Consider the following 17,885-nt stretch of genomic DNA (forward strand, 5'->3'; position numbering starts at 1 on the left):
TTGATTTTAAAATTAGTTATTAGAAAGAGGTAAAAAAGACAACTCATGGAAACAGAAAACATATGTACATACTTACATATGTATGTACACTTAATGCTTTTGACAAAAACAATTACTGGCAGTTTGGTAAACAGGAAAACTTACTGGCACATCCTACATTTACATATTTAGTGATTTAAATATTTATTTTTAAATACACTCTGTTTTGCTTTTGAGATGTTTCGCGATAGCCTTTGTTGATTAGTAGCGATTTTTGCGAAACTAAGCTTTTAAATGTAGCTCCCTTGAAAATGTGCAACGTAGCCATATTATTTTCGCAATTTTAAATATAGATCATGCATATAAATATTTACAATCAAACCGCGGCGCCAGTAGTTTCACCTCCCATTTATGCGACTTAATTTAAAAGCTATAGTTTCAAGAAAAACAGTACGCAGATTCATAAGAACCATTTTTTTTTTTACTAATTTCATCAGGTGTACAAATCTTACCTCATTGTTGTTTCTAGATGCATAGATCCATATCCCTCTGGAGCGAACTCAAATTCGAAAAAAATTGTCTCGAGTTTTAAGTAGTAAATTTCGCTTATCTCGAAATTCGTCAATTTGGTGCGTTTATTTGTCTCTGAACAAATTAACATGAGCTTCAATTTTTATGCCAATGTTTATTCTAATTTTCACTACACTTATAGCAACCTCTACTGGGCTGGCCTTCAGTGTCTTCAGCGAATTTATGTTTTTCGATTTCGATTCATTTTTGGAGCATCATTAGCTTGATTGCTTCGACAGTTTCAACGTCATATTCATAAACCCACGTTTCGTCACCAATAATGATGCGTTTAATAAATGTAGGGTCCACAGCTATGTTGTCAGGCATATTTTTTGCGACCTCTGCTTGACGTCGTTTTTGCAATACACATACAAAATTTCAAGCAAACTTTTGTTCAATTTTTTGTCCGTGATAAACACCGTCGCCAGACAAATTGCGTCTTAAACAAACAGGTTCCAAACACATAATGTTTGACATATGGCGTTCAAGCTTCATTTGAACATAACAAAGATTGTACCAATCTAGAAAACAAAAATTTAGCAATTTGGTTTGCTTGCAGTTTCAATGTCACAGTCCGGGTCAAATTTGATCAGATGGTATATAATTTACCAAAGTAAATTGAAAAGCGCAATTCTTGCAAGTTGTCGACTTAATCGATAATATCTAGAAATAATATATTGTTTTACTCAAGCGAGTACCGATACGTTGAGACCGTGTCTACTTTCTACAGTGTGGAACAACTTCCGACAATTTTAAAAATCGAAATAACTTCGTATAAGACATTTTAAATAGTCACTTATCGGTTATTTATCCATATGTACTCGTATAATTGAAACAATATTAGTGGGAATAGTAATGCTCCCCTAAAGCCTGAAACAAATCAATTACAGTCCAAATATGAAAATACATTGTGTGAGTGTCGAAGCCAACGCCTTTTCTGGTGCAAATTATCTAATAATACATCGCTCATAAACACAAAAATAGCGAAGAAACAACAAATTGGGCGGGCATTTTGTTGTTTTGTTGAAGAAAAAGCAAATCTACACATGATTAATTAATTATACATCATTATCAAGTATTTCTATCTTTCACATTTTGGCTTTTGAGCGTGTTACTTTCTCGTGTTGGAGCTAAAGTTAGTTGCTATTGGATTTTCGCCACTCCATTTATTTAATTCTCTTGTTTTTGCTGGCATGCGAACGAAAATTGTTCGTGCGAATTTGTGCAAGCGATAGCTGCTCGCGCATTGGCTGGCTGCTTGAGTGGTTGTAGCCCAATTTCAGTGCAGTGCATCGATCTCTGTAGCGTCTGCTGGCTTAGACAATCGCTAGTTGGCGCTTACAGCTGATGGCGTTGCGACTTGGCTTAGACAACAAATTCGTGTAGATGTTTTCATTCGAATTAGCTGTTTTGAATATACATTCATGCATACGCTTGTGTTTACCGGCAGTAGCTTTTTGCCGGAACGGATGACTAACTCATAACCAGTAAAGCTGGCAAAGCAGACAAGCACAATTAATGTTGGTATGTACTATGTACATGCTATGTGTGTTTGTGTGCATGCGTATGTGCTGCTGACTTTAGCACGGCTTAATATGTGACCTCATTACACTTGGTTGCTCCGCAGCCGAGCGCCACAATTTTTCCCAGCTTTAGACAAACACTACATAATACTTGCACATAAATATATATATGTATATACATACATACATATGTATACGCAAATATATACTCGTATATACAAATGAATACCTACAAAAGCTGGCATTTCGTTGCAAGTGGCGTTAGCGTTTGTCATTAGATGAATGCCAGCAACTGTTGCTTTTATTACTGCTGCCTCTAGGTTTGGTCAATGACATTTTCAGTTGCCTTCATTTGTTTTAAATAATTTTTCCAAACGCCGAACACCAAAAACCAGCTCCACATTGCTGTCATTGCTATGCTCTTGTTGTTCTCCATTCTTTTTGTTGGGTTTTGGTTTTGGTTGGCACGTTTTTTGTTTTTCTTATTACTTCCTCGGCTGTCACTCTGGTTTTGTTTGTCTTGCCGTTTCGTTGTCCCCTTTAGAACGCACCATGCTGTACATTTACATACATACATTCATACGATCTATATAGCTGTGTGAGGAGTTGCTAAGTTTAGCAAGAAATTAATTTGATGCTGAGTTCTTCGTTGTCGGCTGTGTGACTACTCGAGCAGCGTCCAAACCGACCTCCTCGACTCCAAAGTGCTGCTCCCGCAAACTGTTTCCGTCATTAAAAAAATAGATTTACATAAATACGTTTGTACATACATACATATGTATACATACATAAAAAGATATATATACATATATTTGTATGTATATTAGTATACAAAGTTTTGATTGTATTGTGGCCGAAAAATTGTATTTATGGTATATCGTATATCATCTTATGTTTCATAATTTGCTGCTTTTCTGTGTTTGCTTTGCTTGGGTTAATGTTTGTTAAATATTTTTGCGTTACTTGGTGTTCGTTGGAATGGCAAATATCACCATTCCTTGCCGCTCATGAGATGATAATGAAGATTTCCATGTTGAAATTAAATATTAAAATTTCATTTTTTAATCCAAGATGTTTGCGATTGAAAATTAAAAATATTACTTTTTGATTTGAACGAACGTTAATTCTAAAGCAAACTCTTTATTCAATTCTGAATTATATGCTTAAGCTTAAAAACACCGGTAGTGTGAATTAAAAATTTAAAATAAATTCAGTTTTTGGGATTAAAATTTTCTTTTCTTTTTTAATGCGTTAAGTGAGTTAAAATTTTTTTTTTAATCCCGTATTTGGTATTATACAACCATTTAGTAAAATTACAAATATTTATTTTTTCGAAATTATTTATTCGCCTAAAAGCATGCTCCCAATTTTATAGTTTCTGCAAAATTCCTATATAATTTCTTTTAAATACATATACTTACATATTTTGTATTACGTGCAATTAGAATATAGAACATAAACCAGCTAGTTTATTATTTTAAAAGCTTATAACGTAATTTCAGCTTTATATCATTCAACCTTTCGATCTAAGCCAGCAACCGTTAAAGTAATTACTTGTTGTGACGATTGTTGATGTGGTGACGTTACGACATTTGTGTCATATTTGCAGTTATACTACTACAAACTGTTTTCATGATATACCAATGCGAGGATTTATGAAAAATTATTTTTAAACTTATGTAGCAAGAAATAACGGAAATCTTTCTGAAACTACTGTTTCATTCGGTTAATACTGCCAATTGCTAACAAAAGCTTTGAGAAGTCCGAAATTAAATTCTAAATCATAAAGAGTATTTTTTATAATCTCACTTTCGCAGACGAACTGTTTGTTTTCAAATTTTAAATTGTATATATATATATGTATAGTCAGAAAATACAATAGCATATTTAAATGAATCATTCTACTATCTTAATTTTGAACCCTAATCACGTGCAATCACTTTGCAAATCTCACTTCCTAAAATCTCTTTGTCATACATATTCATGAACGTCTGTAGCATTCCTTCATTTGTAGCTCACTATAAACTTAACGTACGTTAAATCATAAAGTTAGGGAGCAGTATGTGAGTGGGGTGGCAGCAATGAGTGGGTGGCAGCAATGAGACCTTAGGAATTAAAAACTGAACTCTCCGTATGGAAAAGTCAGGATGAGAAAATTGCATTGTAATAACTACAAAATCTAAGCGGGCATTAAAAAGTAATACATACATTTATACACTTACTATATATGTTATATTTTATATTATGTATGAACGATCGCACCTTATATGTATATACTCAGATTCTGTATTTGTAGAACCTTTTTTAATTTATGTTTTTGTCATAACAGTTTTATTTAAAAATCTTCTAAAATATATTAAAGTATAAAAAATTGTTTTTCTTTTTATTTCGTTTTCATTCTGCAACTTAATTGCTTTCAAAATATTGGAATTTTCCGAGCTTCTTCCGTTTCAATTTGTTAACTCTTTGTTCTCACAATTTGGTGGTTATTCTATTTATTTTTATTTCTACTTTGCTTTTTATATATCTTCGGTATGAAAAATAATTTGGTGTTGTGATTTTTTTCCGTAGCTGCCTTCTTTTCTCCGACTGGTTATCATCCGTTATTTATTTCTATCTATTCCATTATTTTATATTTGTTATTACTCAGCGAAAATAGTTGCGTCTGCAGTTGTAATCCAATCATGGTTGGTTACTGTGCATCTTCTCTTGCTGAAGTGTACAATTATGTACAAATTTTCTTAATTATTGTTAATCATCGATAGCTAGGCCTGACTGACGGACACTGCTTCCAGCTGTGAAACATTCTTTGTTGTGTACCCGAAACTATTTGCTTTCTTGGCTTTAAATGTCAATGGCTTAGACTACATACCTACATATGTATAGAACGCCTTCAATATGAATGCTGGTGCGAACCTGTTGCGTTGTTAATGATGTGCAACAAATGTGTGCAACTCCATTAGAAATATTGGATATGTTTTCGGACATGAAGTTTTGGGTTAAACAATTTAACTGCTTTCATTTTGAGGCGTTTGTTGAATTGAAGAACGGCAAAAATCGCCATACTTTGAGAGTTTCTTTAATTAATTGATGTTTACAGTAGCTTATTTCTAAAGTTAATAATATATAATAATATTTATTTATATATTTTTATGTTTTCACAGGTAGAGGAGGTTGCACAGACAGCAGCTAACATCGTTGAAAGTCTGAATCCATTTGCTGCTTCAGAACCCGAACAAGACGCAGCGGTTGTTGAACAAACACCAATTGAAGCGGATCAAGCATTTTCAACCGAACTGCAGCCAAATGCTGACTTTTCGCAGCAAAACGAACAAAGCTACCACAACGAACAACAGGAGCAACAACACTCACAGGAGGAAACAGCAGAGTCCACATTTGAACATCACGAAAATACTTTATTATTGACAAAGCCAGAAGATGAACAACCACTAGTAGCGTCCCCTGTGAAATTGGAGTCCGAATTAAATGGATTTGAGGAGCACATACCTGCCTCCATATTTGTGGAAAACTCAAATGCTACTCCAGTCAACCCAGAGCCAGTAGATTTATCAATAGAACCAGTACATGAAGAGGCTCATGTGGAACTGGTAGAGTCACCCATTGCTGAGGCAGCACATAAAGAGACTCATGTGAAACTGGTAGAGTCATTCGTTGTTGAACCAGAGCCAGAACTGAAGGCTGTGCCAGAGCCGGAAGTACAATTATTTTCTGAGCCAGAGCTTATTACGCAGCCAGAGTCGGAGGTACAAGTGTTCCACTCGGAGCCTGTAAATGTATTAGAGGAGAACAGAAATTTGGATGCAAATGTATCGGCTGTGACTGAACCAATTTTGGAAACTCCAGATCAGCACTCTGTGCCTACCACTGTGGAGTTAGCTGCTAACGAAATTACACCGTCAGCTGTTGAAGAAACCGTGATCGCTGCTGCTGCTGTAGGTGCTCTTGCAGCTACGGCTGCCGCTGTAAAAGTTGCTGCGGATGCTCACAAAAAAACCGAGGTTAAACAGGCTCGTACTCCAACTTCGACGAAAATAAAGGGTACCGATGTTAAAAAGGCTGCAGAACCAATTAAAAAACCGGTTGGTAAAACATCTCTTTCAACAGTGTCTGCCGCTAGGCCTCGTACTGCTCCGGTTAAGGCGACTACCATCGCTGAGAAAAAACCGGCTACAACTACAGCTTCAACTAAATTGTCAGCTACTTCTTCTGCTCGCAAGCCGTTAACCTCTACCACTGCAACGTCTCGAACAGTTTCTAAGACAACAACTACAACACGCCCAACGACAGCACCGACTGCTGGTAAATTGACTGCTTCACGTACCACTACCGCGACTACTGCACGTCGATCTGCACCAACTACTACAGGGACATTGACGACTGCGTCCAATGGCACAACCACGGCTAAGCCCAAACCAACCAGCGGTGCACCTACTAAGCCAACAACTTTGGGTCTCTCGGGTACAACCAAACCGAAGTTGTCATCGCCTCGCACCACTTTAACATCGCAGCTACGCAAGGTGGCTCCAACTAGCACAAGTACTGGTGTAGCTGCAACTAAAAGTCCTCTTAAGACTACTGCACCAACTGCTAATGGCGTAACTAAAAGTTTGACCACAACAACTGCTGCAAGTCGTGCTAAGAGTTCGACTTCTACCACTACCACTACAACAACTACAACTACTAAGACTTTTACTGCTCGCCCTGCCCCGAAGACTACGCATTCATCCACATTATCATCGACTACGACACGCCGCACTGTAGGTAGTGTATCGATTAGTGCAACATCTGCAAAAACCTCCAGCAGTACGTTGCAGAAAAAGACTCCACCGGGACCTACTAGACCAACAACAGCTGGCAAATCCTCACTTTCGCCTACGAAAACGACAAGCTCACTTCTAAAAGCGAAAACCAAAGATGTAACTAAGAAAGCAGTAACTCCAACTAAAGCATCAAATCAATTAAAAGATAAGCCTACCGTAGGACAGACGAAAACAAATGGTACTGCTGTTATAGGAGCAGAAGAACCTACTGCTATTCAACCGGAGCAGACAGCCCATTTGAACGGTAAAGGTGATGGTGACACTCTTCAACTGATAGAGAATGGTATTCATAAACTTGAGTTAGAGAATGGTGGAGATCCTCTATTAGAGCAGCATATACCGGCATCTCTGATTGATGCTTAAAGGACAGGAACAGAAAGAAGACTTTGTATTTTTAAAGTGCTGTAAGGAAAATGAAGAAATGTTAGATCAAAGTAAGCGATCGTCGTCATTTAATAATATTTATTTTTGTGAGGGAACTTACCTTTGGACGAATAGACATTATGCACAAGGTATTAAGATCGAATCAGTAAGGAGTGAGGAATGGTAGGTGAAAGCAGCTGCGCATAATTTTTATAATTTTATTGCTAGGCAGATTGCTAAATCAAAACAAATAAAAACAGAAGAGTATTTTGGCGGAGGGAAATATTATTTTAAACGAACTTTGATAAGAAAGATGCGATTGAAAGAGAGATAGTAGAAATTCAAATATTAAACGAACAATTTTCGATAGTGGAATACGGATGTGACTAGAAAGAAAGTGTAATGAAAATGACAATTAGTATGCAAAACGAACAAAAAAAAATTAAATAATTGCATATTTTCAATTTAAACTAAAATACATACGCAGTAGTCATTGGTGTTCGCTTAATTGCGATAGACTCTGTATAAATATAAAAGTGCACACCCAAATATGTACGTTTTTGATACACTCGCTTGCAAATAATCTTCGTGAAGTTGCATGGTTCTGTAAAGTGTTACCTTTTTAAAAAAGGGAACACAATTTTTTATATGTATTTGTTTTCTTGTTTTGAAAAGTTTAGTGTCTAATGTTTTCAAATAATTTTTTCGCTCTTTTATAATCGTACTAGTTTTCTATAGCGAATTATGCTATTATATTTGTCATTTACGCTGATTTGTTTACTCCTTTTATTGCATACACATATTTAAAGACAAAAATATTTATTGTTTCAGTTATTTTTTTATACTCATTATCATCCATGGATTGATGTTGGAATGCTCATCGTTAATTATTATGTTTTCCTATTTATCATAGTAATTTTTTACTTTTGTCATTTATCGTTTATTTAAATAGTTGATTTTGTGCTGGTGAATGTATGGGAAAGACGAAAAACGAAATAAAAATCATAAAATTTATAAAAAAAAGCTAAAGAAAAAATATTCTTATTACCACTTTGTGAGCCAGTAGTTTTTGGCATAACAACGACAACTAATATTCCCCAAAAAAAAAAAAAACTTAAGAAATATTAAATGCAAAATATAAGCATAACAAAAAAATAAATAAAAACATAATATTAAAAAAAAGTATGCGCGGAATCCGTCATAAGTAAAAATATATGAAGTGGAATTATCTTTTTATACACATACATACATATGTATATGAATATCTATTAAATATTAGATGAGATGCGAAAAGATCTTTTAATCTTTAATCATTAACGATCGAATTGTGCATTTTTGATATATATTTTTGTACTTCATTATTCTGTTCCTGTTTACAATATGTGAGTAAATGTATAACACAAGAAAACGAAACAGTATACTTAATTATAAACACAAAGAAAAAACAAGTGAATATTATTTATGAAACAAATTGTGGACTTGCTGTGCTCCTACCCAGTGTATTATTAATATTATTTTTGTAATTTTCTTCCGAAATTCCCAATTTTGATTTGTGCTCCTTTGTATTATTTCCTTTAATTTGTTTAAATTAAAAAAGAAATTCTCAACTTATAAGTCTGTCGAAACACACATATATATATATATATATATTTTATTATATTATTCTCAAAACTACGATAATTTTTACGATAAACTTGTACGCAAAACAAAAAAAAAAAACGATTAAAAAGCTACAAAAAAAGAATAAAAATTAATGTTTGTCTTTTATTTTAATTTTAAATTTTATTTATATTATTATTTGTATAATTTAGTTAGTAATTACATTATTTTCTGCCACATCAAATCTTCCTACTGCACTTATTTTATACATACGCACTAGCTCGTTCATAAATCAACTCCTCACGCCTGCAATGGCGAGGATCAAGCCAAATGGTTGAGTGTTTATATACTTACATTTCGTCTTTTTAAAGTTTTTTAAATTAAATATTGTGTTCCAATTGTATTTTAGTATCTAAGACTTAAACGTAAACCGTTTTTAATCAACTCACAACTCGAATTTATTCACATTGCCTGCTCTCACATTTATTGTAGTACATGTGCGCGTATATAAGCACTTCAATTTATTGTAGGTATGTATGGTGCCACTTAAAAAAATAAAACAAGTAGTGCACAAAATACAAATATATCTATTATATACTAAGCCTTAATAGCTCTTTGTGAAATAAAATATTTTCCATAATTTTGCTTGCTTTAACAGTAGTGCCCTTTACATCTAATTTGCCTTATTGTTAATTGAATTGAATGCAAGTGATAATGATCGAAAAGTTGCTGTTTTGCAATGCACTTGAGGGGTGGGGAACAAATAGCTTGATATTGCTGTTTTTTTTAGCTTAAATCCGAATATAATGTGTTGTGTTGTGTGGGTAGATATGACGTTTTAAAGAAATATTTTAAATAAGGAGACTGACTACAGTAACATACGCGCGGTAGCTTCGTTTACACAAAATTTTTAGGCTCTAACTCCTCGTTTTTTCGAATTAGTTAGCTTCCATATTGCATTAAAGTGTACTTCCAGTTGGTAATATCAAATTTAGAAAAAAAAAGGATTTTTACAATTCCAGTGTGTGCATTTTTGTCTGATTTTGATAGATTAGTGTTGCGTTGTTTTGTTAAAAGCGTGCTTTTAAGTATTGGATCCAGTTGTTTTCCATTTTTGCCAAACGCAAAAACAAAACACGTTCATATTAAATCATTTCTTTAAATCCAAGTTAACAAGTCAATGGAATTTTCAATACTTTTATTATATGCATAAGTGTAAGATTTTTTTAAATTATGCCAAACAGCTGCCTATAGTTCAAATTCCATTGAATATTTCTATTTAAGCAACTCCAAATTTGTTTTTTTTTGGCAAATTGCAAATATCAATCATATAGGTCTCAAATTAAACTACCGAAACTTTTTTAACACGATAAAGACCTCCAGTATTAATTTCCATTGTAATTTGCACACAGTAGCACCTGGGGTTTACATTTAACATGTGTATGAATATACATATCTTATACAATTACACAACATTAGAAAGCTGATTTGCAGAATTATTTGAACTGTTCATTGGGTACATTTAAGCGAACATTGCAAAAGAACTTGACCTTTTTAACAAATATTTTTAATTTACAGTTCTTACAATAGAATTTATTATGAACTTGAAAATTTAAATGTAACTTTTATATTTACATACGTACGTATATCTAGAGCATATTATACAATTATACACACTTAAATTAAAAAAAAAAATTATTATAGAAAGTAATGCTATGAATATCTTTTAAAACAAAATAATTACCCTTAAAAATGGGACATTTATCAATTAATACATATAAAATGTGAGTAGAATTATTCATTGCATATTGCCATCTAAAAATCCCTATATCAGACATAGAAAATATTACAACTGATTTGTTTGAAGAAAAATCTGCAAAATCAGAGAGATCGCCAAATACCATAGCAAGGTAAAAAATACATGATTACATATTGAACTACATGTTTACAAGTGCATGCAAACATAAATTTTTACTTACATACATACAAACATACTAGTTGCATAGAAATGCATAGAAATACGAATGGACTTAAACCAGAGAACTTAAAACAACATATATATATATATATATATATGTTTTAAGTTCTCTGCTTAAACAACATATGATGGATCATAACAACAGAAATAAAATTAAATGAAACTTACCGAAGCACGGAACCCAGCGGAACTATATTGGGTATATATTATATATACATACATACATATGTTTAATTAATTACCGGTAAAGAACAACAAATGCCCGTAGTGGTACAAGATAGACATGACAGCAAATACATTCTTATGTGTGCATGTAACTAACAGTAACCACTAACTTCAGTGGCCGATATTAGAAATACAATAAATGTTAAAAATTCAAAATTATTTTAAGTGTGTTTTCCTCAATTAATGAACCTTGAAAATAATCAATAGAATAATAGGAATAGTAACGGAGTAAGATGGCCTGATTAGCATTTTACAACGGTATATATACAAGTATGTACAGTGCAGGAGAGAGGCAGGAGATCGAAGACAACTCCTCTCGGGCCCGGTAACAAACATTTTTTGTAATGTTATAAATTAATATAACATCTGCAAAAAAATATACATACATATGTATGGTAAAATGAAACCAACTTTTTCTCAAAATAACAAAAATATAATATCTATAGTTTTATGAATCCTCCCGGGGTCCCGGTTTTCTCTCTGCGGCGCTGTGCATGTATGTATTGAGATGGCGTCAAGTGTTAAATATATTTCATTCTGCATGTAAACTTGTTTTTTTATTGGACATTGGAAATATTACATTAATAAACCGAGCTGAAATCTTTTAAACGTTTTCACAATATATTGCACAATTGAGGAAAAATGAAATATTATTATAATATATGTCGTAAATGCGAAGAAAAAGTGAAATACTATGTATTTTTTGAAAAACTAAGCAATTAAGTTGAAAATTTAATTTTTAAAATTTTGTTTTTGTTTTTAAAATTGCAATGCAATATAGATTTTTTTAACGTTATTTATGACAATAAGTGATTTGCGTTAATTTAGTATACCATTGTAGATAAAAACATAGATCAGAAAAGTGTTAAGAAGATAGACAAAAGGCCATCCGTGGATCTCGTAAGTTCAGTGTGTACAATAAGTGCTACATCAAATCACCTGCCGCGATATACATATACTCGTCCATATACATAAATATCTATATAAGTATGCATTTATTTTTATATGTACTTCAATATGAATATTTAATACGACCTCAGATGTTCGTACAGTTGTACATGCCTATATGAATGGGGATGCAATTTACAACAGTTTGCAAATAGCACATGCTCAGCTATTCATACATGCATATGTAAGTATGTATGTACATGCACGCGTGCATACATCGGCCTGTGTGTGTGATGTGAAAGTCTATTTGTGCAAGGCATAGGAGGTGAGAGAAACCTTTTGCAAATATTTGGGCGTGGGGATCTGCTGCTCATTACTATCAATTATAATAACAAAAATATAAAAACAATGCAAAAGTAAATGTATTTTGTTGGTGGAGCGATCGATGTGATCGTTGAAATATATTTGGATATTATACTCGTTTTAATGTATGAGCACATTCATTGAGAACATGGTGCGAAGAGCGAAAACCGAAAAGATTCGGTGGAGGAATCACAAATATAACAGCCCACGAGTGAGAATCTCATGAATCACGCGACTTTTGAGTTTGACGCGCAAAAACGCGGCGTGATATGAACCACCGACGTCGCAGTGAATCACACAAGAAATCGCCATTACATACATACATATATATATATTTGCGCGTACATACATGTATATAAATACTTTGTGCACCTATGCAAATATAATATTCAGGTACATAAGCAGCTAAAAGTTAACAGTTGTACGTAAGAGTGGCTTAAATTAGTTAAGGGCAATTTCGCCATGCTTATGGTCTATACGCTAAATAGCTAAAAGGAATCATGTATATTTTAGAAACTTTATTGATGATGATATTTAATGCGTAGGGTCTCTGGTAGAACGTAATCCGAACAACTCTAAACGAGGCGTCTTGTCATGTATGTATGCATGATTGCTTTTGAACTCCTGTCAAAATTTGGATAATTTTTTTTCAAATTGGTTCATAATTTCAGTAATAATGTTCAAACTCTTTTCGCATCACCGAGAGTTCTTTTTGCTCTTCTTCGAAATTACTATTGTCAATATATTTGTTTTCTTCGTGCTCAGCTATTTGAAGACTAGGTGCTGTTTCTTAAACTATTTCTTCGACGTCTTTCACAGTAACCTCATCTAAACCGGTTTGTTTTTGTAATTCCACTATTTCATTTATATGGACAGTGTCTAATGTCTTCGCTTTTAATTAAATCTGGCCAAATGTTCTTCTATAATCCTTTCAAAAATCTGATATCTCAATCCCAGAAACGTTTCCGTTCAGCATTTATGATATTGTAGTTTTTCCTTCCCCGCATATTTTTTCCAGCATCTGCTTTAATGTTCGCCGCAAGTAATAAGTGTATAGTGTTAATTTTAATGTAATATAAATAGCAATTGTGAGAGATATTTTGTAAAATACCCCCATTTGCATATTCAACTTATGTGCGGCCGAAAATAAGTTCGAATCCATTCCAGTTACGTAGTCCCAACTTTCGTGTCAACGTATAAATACTTACATTTCTTTTTCTTTTTGTTTCGGAGGCTTTAACAGTTGAATGGACAGATGTAAATTTTGTTCCCACGAGAGTCGGATCTACGTAATCGGAACGGACCCGAATTTTTATCCACCCAAGGATTGTCAATTCTACAGCCTTCCTCCAAATTACATCAGGGGCGTTTTCTTCCGCTAGAACAGTAACATGGATGAAAATTTGTTCTTTTTTATATTCTTCCACGGATATTGTGATATTGGATATATATACAAGGTGCGTTCCAAAGTAAACAGGACTTTAAAAAAAAAGACAGAACAAATGGTTTTATCGGCAAAATCAATTAATTTTATTCAAAATAGTCTCCTTCTGCTTTAATACATTTCCTTTCAACGGCAAATGCATTTTTCCGAAAAGGTAGAAGTCGCACGGTACCATATCAGGTAAATACGGAGAGTGGTTGATTGTTAAAATGTGATTTTTGGTCAAATAATCGGCCACATGCGTCGATCGATGAGACGGCGCATTACCGTGCAAGAAACGCCAACTTTCATCTTCGCGATATTTGGGCCGAACACGTCAAATACGGCGCATCAAACGCTTCAAAACTCTAAGGTAGAATACCACATTAACGTTTTGGCCGGGTGGAACAAATTCTTTGTGGACAATACCCTTGGAATCATAAAAACAAATCAGCATTGTCTTCACTTTTGACTTCTCCAGGCGCGATTTTTTGGGTTTCGGCTCATTTCTCATTTATGTCCTCACGACCACTTTGAAAGCGTTGAAACCACTCGTGCACTCTACTACGGGATAGACAATCATCGCCATAAACTTGTTTCATCAAATAAAACGTTTCGGTAAAAGTTTTACCAATTTTAGAACAAAATTTTATGTTGGCTCTTTGTTCGAAGCTCATTTTTGGCACCGATGACAAAAACCATACTGACACTTAAAACCCAATAACTTCACTTCCAATAGATGAAATGTCATGAAATTTTTATTTGTATTTGTTATTTTATAATTAAAATATATATATAATATATATGGCGCCACTAGAGTTTACTTTGTTACTTTTTTACTGTTTACTTTGGAACGCACCTTGTATATAGATGGAGTTTCCGCAGAAGCCGTTATGACTTTTTAAGAGTGAACGACTTTCGACGACATATTTTATTCTTAACTAACGTGGAAAGAAGTTAGTGGTATGACTACATAAGTTCAAAGTCTCCAAGTCTAAAGTTATTTTTAATGTTTCTTCAAGAAGTTAAGCTTATACTAATCGGTATTTACTGTTTCCTTTAATTTCGAAAAGATTTAGCAGAAAGTGGCCTCATTTAAAGTCGAATTATAAACTTTATTTTTTGAGTAGTTTGTCAGAGCCCTACTATTCTTGGATCTTCCTCATTTCCATAATGTTATGGTTTCGTATTTATTTCGTTCAATTATGTAGAGTCCAATTCTTTGCTATTAAACGTTTGCATCTGTCAATATACAATGCAAGCTGTTTAAATTCCCGGGTATTGTAATGTAGATCTTTTTGACGGCCACACATTTATTTCACCCTCTTTTTTCTCCATTGCGAATTATTTTTCTATTTTTACCAAGCTGCGTTATATTTGCTGTACATATGTATGTACTTTTCTTCCATATCAATCAATGAACCGACCAAATAAAAACAACAGTTTTTGTTTTATACATTATATTTAAAACTATATGTAAAAATTACTTTTCATACGAAAAGAAATTAAAATGTATGCAGCAACAGTTCAGTTAATTAGGTTTACTTTTTTTAGCAAAGCCCTTTTGTTGCGAATCCGCTGGTCTTTTCCGGTTAAATCCTGGCTTTTGATGTATTTTTCTTAGTACAGCCTGTTTCTTTTCCGAATATGGTTCTAGGAATATGATTTGTCCGCGCACATATGACTCGTTTAAGAGGAAAGCTTTGCAAAAACTATCAGTATCCTCGAATTTAACAATGGCGAAGTTGTTAAATACATTCACACTCTCAATTGGTCCTGTGGAAGCAAAAAGCTCACGAATTTCTTCTTGGGTTACACCTGAAATATTTATTAAGTGCAACAGTTTTCTCTAATGAAATAGTTGTATGTCGATTTGAATTAAATAAAAGACAAAGACTTATACATATTATATATATCTAACATATGTAGAGATAAATGTAATAATTTTCAAAAAAATTAAATAAGTAGCTAGTAACCTTACCTGCTCTCACATTCTGTACAAATACAGTTGTTTTATATTTGGGTGTAATTACTTTATACTCTTCAATTTCTAAATCGATACCTTGTGCACTGGTACCATTCAATTTTAAAGCTTTTTTAGCAGATTTTTGATCCTTGAATGTTACAAAAGCCAACACATTTTTCATGCACACTATGGAATAGGTTTCAATTTCGCCACACTTTGAGAATATCACCTCTAATTTCGAGGACTCGAAATTCGCTAAAATAAATAAACATAAATCAATATATTGTAACTATAACCTTCTACAGTTACTTACATAAATTTGTATTATTTTTAAGTAGAATTGTGCGTTGAGGATCCTTAGTCATCTCTTTGAATTGTTGGTCACTCTTAAGAACCGAAATGTTACTCTCATTTAGTATTGAATTGTGTAGCTTTAAAGCATTTGGAATTGCCGCCTCATCTTCGAAACAAACATAACTAAAAGAGTTCTGACCACGTGTCAATACTTTAATACTTTCGATGACACCACAATTGGCGAAATGACTCTTAATTTGATCTTCTGTTGTTCCGAGTTTTACATATTTGATAAAAACTGTTCGGTTCTTGCTTTCCTCATATTTTTTTTTGTTTTCTTCGAACGTGTCTTTTTTTTCTTCAGAAATCTTATTTTTGAGTTCGGCCTTTTTAAGTTTTTTCGCATTTGGCGTTTGAATGTTTACACTTAAAAGGGCTCCTTTTACTTTAGCAATTTTGTCTGTTGCTTCTTGGGCCGCTTCGGCTTCTTCCGGCGATGTATATGCAACATATGCTACACAGCTTGCTGGTCCATGATTATTATAAATTGTATGTAAGGTACCAAACTTCGCAAATACCTCAACGATGTCAATTTGTTTGTAATCTGTGGAAATGCGAAATAATATATATTTTTGTCATCTTTCTATATAATTTTACTTACTTTTGGGCAAATTTTTTACAATAAGCACTTGCTCCTTTGGAAAATCTTTTGGAAGAGCTCCAGTTTTAATTTTTTGCACACCAGTCTCATCCGATGACTTCGACTTTTTAGGCTTAGCCTTGGCTGGGGATTCCGTGGCATGTTTTTCAATGGGTACTTCATCTGGTTCTTCGTCACTATTACCCTCAGCCTCATCATCTTCCTCTGCTTCGTCATCTACCAAACCGGCATTGTCGTCATCTTCTTCATCATCATCATCATCGTCGTCGTCATCATCATCATCATCATCGTCGTCGTCCTCTTGATCTTCAGCTTCAGAATCCCCATCTTCGATAACAATATCTTCTGCTACATCGGCACCGGAATCTTCTTCTTCCTCGGATTCATCTTCCTCTTCCACCTCTACCTTCTTCGGTGGTACTTCCTTAACAGGAGTTTTGCCAAGTTTCTTTTGATTGTTCTTTGCTGGTGTTCCTTTTGCTGGAGTGCTTAGTTCACTATTTTTTTGCCTCTTCACGATGCTATCATTTTTCACACCGTTTATAGGTGATTTTACTCCAACATTTGATTTCCTTTGCTTCATTTTTAATCTTTAAAATATTATTTTAACACTACTAATTAAACCGATCGAATATCGAATGTGAATGAACCACGCTATTTGCTAACACACGTGTTTGTTACAAAAAATTATTTGTAGTATTGCCAATGGCACATGTATGAATAAAGTTGCCAGATACATTTAAATTTTATATAAAAGAAATATATATCTATGAAAGACGTTTTTTTATGATGGCATACCAAATGCTTATTTATACCATCCGTATCAAGTAACCGAACTGCATTTGGTTAACATATAGACATATATATTGTATGGAATGGTATATTTTCATACTTGATGCAGTATATATATATATATATATAATAGATATATTCTAAACAGTAAAATATTTCGTAATAATTCAATTATGCTGAAACTAATATATAAATTAAATATTTTTTGTTGAATTAAACATTTTAACAGGGTAATGATATTAAGACCATACTAATTAAGTTGCTATTACACCCAATTTCAAACGCATTACAGAATTGGAGACTTCGTTTTTATTGGTATTTTAGTGCCGTTTCACATTGGGATGCAAAAGAGTCGGATGTTTTTCAAATTTTCTTTTGGTGTCGCTCTGGGCATTCACACGGTCAAAAAGAGTCCAGCAA

The 17,885-nt window shown here is 33.5% G+C and overlaps 2 protein-coding genes across 2 annotated transcripts in view; one reads left to right on the forward strand and one right to left on the reverse strand.

Moving 5' to 3' along the window:
• The window catches only part of Map205 (Microtubule-associated protein 205), a 34,192-nt gene extending 22,955 nt beyond the window's left edge, over positions 1 to 11,237 (forward strand). Inside the window, exon 2 of the mRNA XM_036369532.2 lies at positions 5,237 to 11,237. Within this exon, the coding sequence (XP_036225425.2) occupies positions 5,237 to 7,276 (2,040 nt within the window). The 3' untranslated portion in view covers positions 7,277 to 11,237. The remainder of the gene's footprint in view (positions 1 to 5,236) is intronic.
• A 3,958-nt stretch (positions 11,238 to 15,195) lies between these two features.
• mod (modulo) lies at positions 15,196 to 17,361 on the reverse strand. The gene is made up of 4 exons (XM_014241626.3): positions 16,674 to 17,361; positions 16,032 to 16,616; positions 15,734 to 15,973; positions 15,196 to 15,570 (listed from the first exon to the last, which is right to left on the reverse strand). The coding sequence occupies exons 1-4, from the start codon at positions 17,254 to 17,256 to the stop codon at positions 15,284 to 15,286; spliced, it is 1,695 nt and encodes a 564-aa protein (XP_014097101.3). The 5' UTR covers positions 17,257 to 17,361; the 3' UTR covers positions 15,196 to 15,283.
• Between the last annotated feature and the right edge of the window lie 524 nt (positions 17,362 to 17,885).

Source organism: Bactrocera oleae, chromosome 2 (genome assembly GCF_042242935.1).
Source record: "Bactrocera oleae isolate idBacOlea1 chromosome 2, idBacOlea1, whole genome shotgun sequence".
Classification (NCBI taxonomy): domain Eukaryota; kingdom Metazoa; phylum Arthropoda; class Insecta; order Diptera; family Tephritidae; genus Bactrocera; species Bactrocera oleae.